Consider the following 10,438-nt stretch of genomic DNA (forward strand, 5'->3'; position numbering starts at 1 on the left):
TTTCTATTTCTGTGACCGAGGTTGGTCATTGTTGTTATATTGGCTGTCTTTTGTTCCTGCTAGTGCGCCTTTATGTTTGGTTTGGTTTTGTTACTTTCTTTCTGAGCTCCTTAGTTGGAGACCTGGGTTTCCTTCCCTTTTTTAGAGAACATTCTATACACGCGACATTTTTCTTTAATCTCTGATGACATTGTGGTCATTTTATAATTTAGTACAGTAATTATATTGCTCTTTCAAAATCCTTCATAGCGTATGGCAATGTCCAGTATGGGAAATTGACTATGTAAAAATCACTTAGTCTGTTTAAACTAAGCACTGATTAAACCAGGCATGCCTTGAAATTCTCAGACACTTGCCTCCTTCCCACAGAAATACCCTACCTGACAGTCCCTGCTTAAAATCACAGTGCCATGAAAGTATTGCTTAGCTGATCAATAAAAACATGTTATATCATAAATATAAATGGACCAAATTCTCTTGGTTGTCATGTGAGGAATAGAGGCAGCCAGCTCTAGTGCACTGTGTGCTTTATAAGACAGTAATAACACTCTGAATGCTTGGTCTCAGAGGACTCCGAGTTTCAAAGCCCATTTCCTCTATGGTTTTCTCTTTTCTTTTCTTTTTTTAAGAGACAGCAGGGCTGGGGCACGCAGTGTGAGCTGAGGTGTTCTCCCAGGGACTAGAGCTCTGAGCTATGGCATTTAATTGTTTTCTTCATTGACTCAGGTAGTCCCTTTGAGGTTCCCCTTTTTAGGATCACAATTTGACATTCACATTCTATTGAACAGTGTGGATGAAGAGGAGTTGATCCATAATCCTGCATTCAAGCTATGAACTTCACTTTGAGTGAGACTCGTGGCCCAGTGAAGAAACACGTTTTGTATATCAGCAGTGAAGAAGTGCTCGTTTGGGAACAGATTTTCCCCAATTATCCTGGTGAACTGGACTGTATTAACAAGGCCATAAAGGCAGTGAAGGCCATTATGACCATGTGGCAATGTTCTTAATTAAAGCACCACCGGATGGAGGCATTGGTTAAATTGATGGTCACTAACATACCACTATCTGATTTAGTCCACAGCTATTTCACTCACTTTATGTTTCAGTAATAATCAATGAGATGACAATTTTTGGAAGGTTTAATAGAGTTACATTTTGATTTACCCATATAATGATAAGAGCATGCATATGGAATGCCAATGAGAAACACCTTAACAATACACATTACACAACAGCCTTTTGATAATTAAAATTTTCATAAAATTCTCCTGATACTAATTCCACTTACCATCTATTACATGCCCGTGAATTTCTCTGTAGATAAGACTAGTGGAGTGTGGTTATGGTTAGCTGTTTGACATTCATTAGCAGATTTCTCCCGACGGTGTTCTGTATCTAATGGTTCTTATGCTGAAATCAAGTACAGGACACAGGCACAGAGTATGCTCCAAGCACAGATGCCAATACAGGTGACGCATAGCTTTACACTGCAAGTTATACGGAAGTCTCTAAACGGATTTATGAACTGTATAAATCAAGGTTAATTAACTGGAGAATTTCTCAAATGGACAGTGAGCTTTCTAGAGCCTCTTTGCAGTGTAATTATCACAGCTATTAAGACAAAAAGACTAACTGACTGAAATGTAACAATTTAGGTTCACATCTAACTAACTGGTGGCAATAAATTCAGCATGGAAGATTTGGCCATGCAGGAGGATGCTTGTGGCCAATGAGTCACCTAAGCAACGACCCCAGTCTGATATTCCCTTGTTTGTCTCCCATAAGTCTAATGGTGGAGAGACCTCAAAGCTTGCACGGCTCAGGAGCAGTTATTGCTCTGAGGAAAAACAAATTTAAAGAAGACAATTTGAATGGAATTAAAATGAATGAAAAGCTGATACTCTCGCTGGCTAAATACTTTCAAAATTCTCTATCACTATGTTTATATACCTTCAGTTCTCCACATGTCTTCATGCACACAGATGATTAATTGGTTGATTAACTTGTATCTTCATTAGGTTCGAGCCTCCTTTGGTCACACATGACTTTCCTCTGCCAGCCCACATGAAGCTTGAACCTTATAATTAAAATGACATCTTCATAGTCCTGTCTTTTAATGAACAAAGTAGGTTACATAATATTATTAAGAAGACTGTACAGGGCATGGAGTTAATAGTGTGTGTGTGTGTGTGTGTGTGTGTGTGTGTGTGTGTGTGTGTGTGTGTGTGTGTGTGTGTGTGCGTGCGTGCGTGCGTAAGTGCGTGCGTGCGTGCGCGTCGTGCGTGTTCGTTTGTGTGTGTGTGTGTGTGCGTGTTCGTTTGTGTGTGCGTCTATGCGTGTAGGTAGGGGTGTTAGGTAGCAGGTAGTCGACCTAATTGCCAGAACTGATGTGAAGTCTGGCATTGCAGCGCGGTTGTTTGGCGACCCCCAGCGAGCACGAAATAAAAACTGTTAATTGCGTTATGTTTGTCCTTATAAACCAACCAATCTCCCTCAACATGTTCAAACCGTAGAATAAAAATACAAAGATCTAAATATATTTTAGAACAGCCAGAGTAAATAGATTATACAGGTGAACCAGAAAGATTGTCGCTCAGAATAAGGCGGCATTTAACCCTTCAAACAGTGCAACTATTTTCATTACATAGTGTAGGATTTATAGGAGGTAGAGATTTCTGAAAACGGCGTAAGATGGAGGGAATCACTTAGAAACAACACTCGGCGCTCTAAAACATCAAACACATTTGTACCATAAAACAGTATTTCTTACCTGCGTGCTATACACCGTTTTATCCACATATTTCTCGGTAACAATTCCGAATCAGTCCTCCCATTTATGTTGGACTCCACAAATGTCGATGATGGTGCGTGTTACACCTTCAAGTTAAGAATCTTACTCCAAATGTCATTAACGCTATCATTCTACGCTTATATATCCAGACAGCCGGCACACGCGGAATAGCTCCAGATCTGCGAAAGCGAGCGCACCAGTGAACAAATATCTGGCAAACAAGGACACGTTTTGTCCTCTTTAAGTTACCCGTTATTTTCTTCCTTAATTGGGTAAGGATGTGTACCGATGTGGGCCGACGACTCAAATTATTTTCAAAAGCTGTCTTCTTTAGATCAAAGTTCATAAAACATCGCTGTATACTCCACTGAAAAGTCAGAAGGCAACGGGAACGTCATCTTGGACGCAAGGTGAAAGCGTCGACATCTCCCGTGGATTTGACCACGCACTTTTTTCTACATAATTAATTAGGCATATCGAAATCAAACATAAGAGGATCCACGCAACACGAAATACCTAGCCTTAGTGGTGCCGAATCAAACAAGCCGTCACGTCAGCTGTGGCACATAGTCGATACTTCGCAAATCTTTGCCGAGATGGTTTTAAGATTGCAACGTGACACCAAGAAGCGGCCAAACGAAAAGCCACTTCAGGTGGAAGGAGTTGGCGGACGCGCTGCTGCCAGTGCCCGCTCGGGGGAGCCGGGTGAAAGAGCACTTATCATTTGGACAGAGTGCGCAATGTTATCACCCCTGCGCGCAGTCCTCTCTCACTCGCTCTCTCGCTCTCTCTCTCTCTTCTCGCTTTCCCCGTCTGACTAACAACCTGCCAGTCTTGCCTGGGCTGACACCCCCGTGACGTCATTTTAAAGTAAAATATATAACACTTGAGTCGCTACATAACCTTTACATCGGCGCAGACATCCTTTCCCGCTCGGGCGCGGTGTTCTCCCAAACCTCAACTATTTTCTGCCATTATCTGGGCGACATCAATCTGGAAAATAGCGAATAGGGGATCAACCAGTGGATCGCGCCGGCATAGACGGGGATAGTCCCAAGGTTAATACAGAGTCCAAAGGGTTCACTGAGCTATCGAAAGCCTTTCCGTCATATTACATGGGGAAATTATGCTTCCATTGAGCTTTCTTATGGTTCACATAACATCTTTTTTTATTATGGACTGACTTGTGCACAGCTCAGAAGCAGCTATGTGGGAGAGAGAGAGGCACTGAGCAAGTCCACAATGAATCTATATACAGTCCTGAGTCAGTACCACTGCATTAGCCATAATAGTGAGTCGGCTGCTTTCAGAGAATTTGTTACGTATAACCACTGGTGGTACCAGTCATTATTATCCAGTGCATTTAGTTCTTAGTAGGTGATAAATGCTTAATGCTCACTAGGTGATGAAGTATTAGACACTTTGTGGCCTTTAAAGGAGTTCTGTATGCACAGGGTGGGGGGAGGAGATTTGAGCCAACCAGTTTAATGAGGAATATAACCAAGAAAACTAAGTGGAAGGGGGTTATTGTGTGTGTGTGTGTGTGTGTGTGTGTGTGTGTGTGTGTGTGTGTGTGCGCACAGACATGTGTGTACATATGTCTGTGTGTTTGCGTGCATGTGTTGGTGTGAGCATGAGAAGGAAATAGGGAGTGATACAAAGAGAAACAGAAAGAGAGTTGGAGTTGTGCCCTATCAGGTTGAGCTGTGGCATGGTGGGGTTGAGCAGCAGTCACAGGTTGCTTGTTGCATGCAGCCCCACTGCACTTCACAGGACAACACAAACGTCTATAATGGACCATCTGTTTAGTGCTCATGCTCATCTGAGGCTGGAGGGTGGGGTAGTAACAGCAGGCTTATTTGAAACAGCAGGTTTAGGTAAATCACTATGGGCTTGAGATTCAAGCTAACAAATCCTGACGTAACACCCATTCGGCCTGAGTGGCCATTTAGACAAAATGTCTTCGTTGAATATATTTTTTTTCCACAGCGTAGAAGGGACACAAAATATAGGTGTTGCCAAAGGAGTTATATTGTGTGTGTGTATGTGCATGTGTGTGTGTGTATGTGCGTGTGTGTGTGTGTGTGTGTGTGCGTGTATGTGTGTGTGTGTGTGTGTGTGTGTGTGTGTGTATGTGCGTGTATGTGTGTGTGTGTGTGTGTGTGTGTGTATGTGCGTGTATGTGTGTGTGTGTGTGTGTGTGTGTGTGTGTGTGTGTGTGTGCGCGCGCACGCATGTATGTGTGTGTGTGTGTGTGTGTGTGTGTGTGCGTGTATGTGTGTGTGTGTGTGTGTGTATGTGTGTGTGTGTACATGCAAGTGTCTGTGTTTGAAAGTGGATGGAAAATAACAGTCATTAATGTTCGGTATGGCACAGTAAAGCAGGGCTTCAGACCACTCCCTACTACTTCTAAGCCCATTGCTTTTATTGTTATTATTTCCTAAGGGGATACACTTCTTGCATTTGTTTTTCACAATACTTATAATGAGGTTAACCGTATGGTTATGAGATCCGAGCATCAGACTAAATCATGCTGCTGAAGGGTATTGGAAAAACTAGTGGCCAAAGTGATTAAATGTTGAATGAGAGTGCATGAGACAGGATATTTATGAGAACTGCACACTGCTCTTTGGGATCAATATCATACCTCATCTGGTGGGATGGATTCTGTGGATGTAAGTTTCTTTTACAATGTTGATCGGATATCAGATACCAATAATTGGCTTCATCAGCCTTTTCCATTCCCTGGGGCCAGAATTATTGGCAAACAACTGTGAGCTTGGAAAAGATGTTAACTGGCAGCTTTCATTGCTAATTAGGTTAGAAATAATCTAGATCTCCAGAGTCTATCTGGCTGTTACATATACATACATACATTAATATGTGTGTGTGTGTGTGTGTGTGTGTGTGTGTGTGTGTGTGTGTAGGTGTATATATCTGTTTGATGCATATAAAGAATTAGGTGGCGCATATGGATGAGGTTCAGGGGAAGTACACACAATCATTACAGCAGTAGTCTCATCTTCAGCTTTAGACCTAACCATCTGCTGAGCTTTATTCTGACCTGTACTCTCTTCTGACTATTTTCTTTCAGCTTCCATTTTCCAGTTTCTATACTCTGACCAATCTTTTTTTCTAAGTTAGAACCTTTCCCTCTTCCATTTTCCAGTTTCTATACTCTGACCAATCTTTTTTTCTAAGTTAGAACCTTTCCCTCTTCCATTTTCCAGTTTCTATACTCTGACCAATCTTTTTTTCTAAGTTAGAACCTTTCCCTCTTCCATTTTCCAGTTTCTATACTCTGACCAATCTTTTTTTCTAAGTTAGAACCTTTCCCTCTTCCATTTTCCAGTTTCTATACTCTGACCAATCTTTTTTTCTAAGTTAGAACCTTTCCCTCTTCCATTTTCCAGTTTCTATACTCTGACCAATCTTTTTTTCTAAGTTAGAACCTTTCCCTCTTCCATTTTCCAGTTTCTATACTCTGACCAATCTTTTTTTCTAAGTTAGAACCTTTCCCTCTTCCATTGCAACAACTCTGTACTTAAAATGCCCTGTTTAAGAAACTTCCCCATGTTATTTGACTCCATAATTTAATCTGTTTCTTATCTAAATACTTCCATACTCTATGCATTTCGTTCACTGGGCCAAATTCCCAAGATCTCTTACCCTGTGAATTCTCCATACTCACAACCAGAGTTTAGTACATTAAACACAATCCTAATTCATCAGAAATATCACTTTTTATATCCCTTTTTTTGCACTCATCTTTTTTTAGAATGATAACATCCCTTTTTGTTAGTTTTACTTCTTCACAGATATCCTTTTCACACCAGGAGCTTAACCGGTGTTCTTTAAGTGGCAATCTAGCCTTGGTTAATTGATCAAGGAAATACCTACTCAAAAATTATCCTGTCACCCAGGCCAGAGTTTCCTTCCAGGGCCGCAGGCGAGTAGCTTACTAAGGCTAGTAATCACACGTGAGGCAGTCTGTAGTGACCCTTTAGATGTGGAACTCGGTAGTCCTCACTAGCTCCTAGGATGTTGGAATCCTACCAAAAACGCCAAAGAAAAGTGGTGGATATTCATGTTCTTTTAGCATTGATAAAGAAATAAAGTCTTAGTGAGATTTTAGCACTCATGGTTGGGAAGCATTTATGTGTGTGTGTGTGTGTGTGTGTGTGTGTGTGTGCGTGTGTGTGTGTGTATTTATTTAGCATAGACCAACTCCAAAGAAGGATCTTCAAACATAAACTTTGAAAGCTCTTAACATGGTTGCTATCACCCTTCTGCCCAGTTACATACAGATGACTGCCGCTTCCTTTAGTGGCTCTCAATCCTCATGTTATCTCTGTTCTGGCAGAGTGAATGTGAGGCATGTTGTACTGTTATGCAAAGGCTAGAACAGAGGCCCTCTTACATACTCACAGCCAGAGCAGGAACCTTCCAATATGACTTAATGTAGAATAATTATGAATGCAAATAAAGTGTAATATATAAGTAAAAATAATATAAATATATATGTTTATATATATATAAACATATTGCATTTATATTTGCATTTCTCTAAGTTTTAAATTATTTAGATTTCGTTTAGAAAGTGTATAAGTAAAACTGACAATGGAGATATACCTATATCGGTTTTCATTCCATATATAGAAATCTTTAATTTAGGCACACTCAATACCACACACATGGATATTCTGTAATGAGGAGCGATCATGAGGCAGATGCATATGCTGAGAAGAGCAAGATTTATTAGCGGCAAATCCACAATCAGGGTCGATATAATGGTCCAGGGTCATAGAGCCAACATAGAGAGTCACAGGATACATGATAAAATAAACAGAATCTAAAAAAGTAACCAAAAAAATAACTAAACAGGCTAAATAGAAATGTACAACACAGAACACAGGCAACGTAAACTCAACAGGGTTTACATACATCCAGCTATGACCAGTGAACACAGAGGCATGGATTCACAATGAACAGCAAACCAGGACAGGGAATAGGGAATATATAGGGAATATATACACAAGGTAATGAGGGCTAACAAGAAGCAGGTGTAACTAATGAAACAGTGAAAACCAAAACAAGGACTGAAACAGGAATGGAGAAAATGAAACAATGACACGAGACAGGGAAACCATGGAGACAAGATGCTAGGGAGGGCCAATCGTGACATATTCACCCACTGAGCTCTGTACAGTCCACAAGGTCGTAAGAAAGATCATCCAAAACTGAACGGAATACTGGAAGACAATGCTTGAAGCTTAGTTGAAGATAAGAATGAGTATGAATACAGACTCTGGAGATAACATCAGCCAACTTCTGTACATGGGTGATATCACGCTGTACCTCAAGATGGAAAGGGACATTTACTCACTGATTCACTGGGCCAGGATCCACAGCAAGTTCAGTGGGATGTCATCTAGACTAAAGACGTGTGGTTGGCTATAGTAGGGAAAAAAAAGACAATCTTGAAAAAGGAAACATAACTACCATAAGGCTATGTAATACACTTGAAAAATAGCCACATGAACATTCTCCAGTCATATGGGAATCATGAAATAAGAACCATGAAGCAGAGACTAGAAGTACAGCCATATGCAAATACATCCACAGGGTAAGAAAAGTACTCAAGTGCCAGATGAATGCAAAACCATGAACCCATATGTCCTGCCAGTATTCAGACACCCAACAGACTTCGAAAGCTGACCTAGAGAAAAACTAAAAACCAGAAAACTCCTAATAATTCACTCAATTCCACACCACTATAACCACAGGTTGTATAACAGCTGGATCTTACCAAAGGGGGTGGATCCTACCAAGTGTAAAATCAACTATTAGGGATAAGTCACAAACCATCCATGATAACATCCAAGCAAGGATGAGTCAATAAGAGTGTGCCTCAAACTGATAGGTGCCATGGATACCAAGTAAATGAACATGGATGTTGACAGATAGTAGAGAATCCGGCAAGTATCAGGGTTTATACAGAAACATTTGTAAGGTATATGAACTGGAAACCCAAATCCAAATGAGAGGAGTTACAGAAACTGGTGTAAAACAACAAAGCTAATGTCCTGTAGGACTTCCAAATTCTGAAATCATGCAAGAAATGGCAAACCAACCAGACACAGTGATAGAAGAAAAGATGCAAAAAAATGGCAGTTCTAATAGATGTGATAGAGCCCAGTAATAATTGTAATTAGACATTTGAACTGAGGGAGCATGGCTGGGTCAATGGCTGTGTTAGCGCATCCTGTTAATACCTTTCTACCTTATTATTCTCCAATTAAGCCATATTAATCAATGCATTTTGAGCATTGTCAATTTTCTATGTCATTCAATGCTTTTGTTTATTTATTCATTATTTAATTATACTAACCTACATGACAGTTAGAATAAAGGCGTATTGACAGTAAGTACTTTTTTGACCAAAAAGCATATTTTTAACATTGCTGAATGTTTACATCTAGTTCAATGCCTTTTTCAAACACCTATATTTTTTCATTTTATTTTCATAAATGTTTAGCAGAGATTTTACCATGTTTTAACATCATCAACTAAACAAAACAGACAATCAAAAAATATGAACACACAGGCTTTGCATTGAGTGATTTTTAAATAGCTAGATTTAAGACTGCAGTTCTTCCTGGGTGTGAACAGATTAGAAAACACTTAAGATAAACATCTATAAACTATATGATATGAAGGTACTCACTGCAAAGCTATGGTGCTCCATATTATTTCTTCCAACTTCCTTTAGAAAAAAAATGGAGAATATGAAAAGTTAACACCAAGGTTCTCCCTGTGATGAATGGGGCACTTAGACCTATGACCCCTAAAATGGAGGAATGGCTCCATCAGATCCAAGGGATAACAAAGCTGATTTCACTCCAGAAGAACACAATCCACAGATGTTCAATCAAGTTTAATCTGGGCTTTGTCTTGGCTACTCAAGGACATTTAGAACCTTGTTTGAATCCATTCTGTAGCTGTTCTCGCTGTATGTTTTGTTTTGGGTCAACTTCAGATTGAAAGGTGAACTGTCACCACATGCTGAGTTTTCTCAGTGTTCTCTGGAGGAATTTTCTTTAAGGACGTTCCTGTATTTTGGATGCATTCCTCCATCCGTAAGTTGTTACCAGTCTACCTCTCCCGCTCCACTATGAAACATATCTTGATGGTGCCACCACCACATTTCACCGTAGGGATGGTACAGGCGATGTGCAGTGCCTACTTTTCCACCAGACATAGCGCTTGCTGTTCTGTCTAAAGAGTTCCACTTCTGTCTCATCTGATGAGAAAATCCTTTTCCACATGTTGACAGAGTCCTTTACATACTGTTTAGCAAACACCAGTTGGTCATTTGCCCTTTAGTAAACCCTGCCATAAAGGACCGATTTATGGAGTTCTGCAGAGATGGTTGTCCATGCAATACATTCTCCCATCGCTGCATACGACTAACTCCACAAAATGTGCCTTCGTATTTTCTGTAGTTAAAGGCATGGTCATTATTTACTATGAAATAAGACTTTCAGAATTCTTAGGTTCTTTCTGACCTCTCTGACCAAAGGCATTATTGCCTGGATGCCAAGAAGAGAAAGGTTCAGAGTTACTCTGAGAATACTCAAATTACTT

The 10,438-nt window shown here is 40.2% G+C and overlaps 1 protein-coding gene across 3 annotated transcripts in view; it reads right to left on the reverse strand.

The window, feature by feature from the left end:
* The window catches only part of ajap1 (adherens junctions associated protein 1), a 44,262-nt gene extending 40,715 nt beyond the window's left edge, over window positions 1-3,547 (reverse strand). Inside the window, exons 1-2 of one of the 3 annotated variants that reach the window (XM_027007580.3) lie at window positions 2,771-3,547; window positions 1,951-2,077 (exon numbers count right to left, since the gene is read on the reverse strand). Coding sequence is in view for 1 of the 3 variants with exons in the window: in XM_027007579.3 (XP_026863380.2) it covers window positions 2,771-2,799 (29 nt within the window). In the remaining 2 variants the exon portion in view is untranslated. Of the gene's footprint in view, window positions 1-1,950; window positions 2,111-2,770 lie in introns of all 3 variants that reach the window. The other 2 variants (XM_081707867.1, XM_027007579.3) reach the window with 2 other exon arrangements.
* Between the last annotated feature and the right edge of the window lie 6,891 nt (window positions 3,548-10,438).

Source organism: Electrophorus electricus, chromosome 25 (genome assembly GCF_041902795.1).
Source record: "Electrophorus electricus isolate QZ-2024a chromosome 25, ASM4190279v1, whole genome shotgun sequence".
Taxonomy (NCBI): Eukaryota; Metazoa; Chordata; class Actinopteri; order Gymnotiformes; family Gymnotidae; genus Electrophorus; species Electrophorus electricus.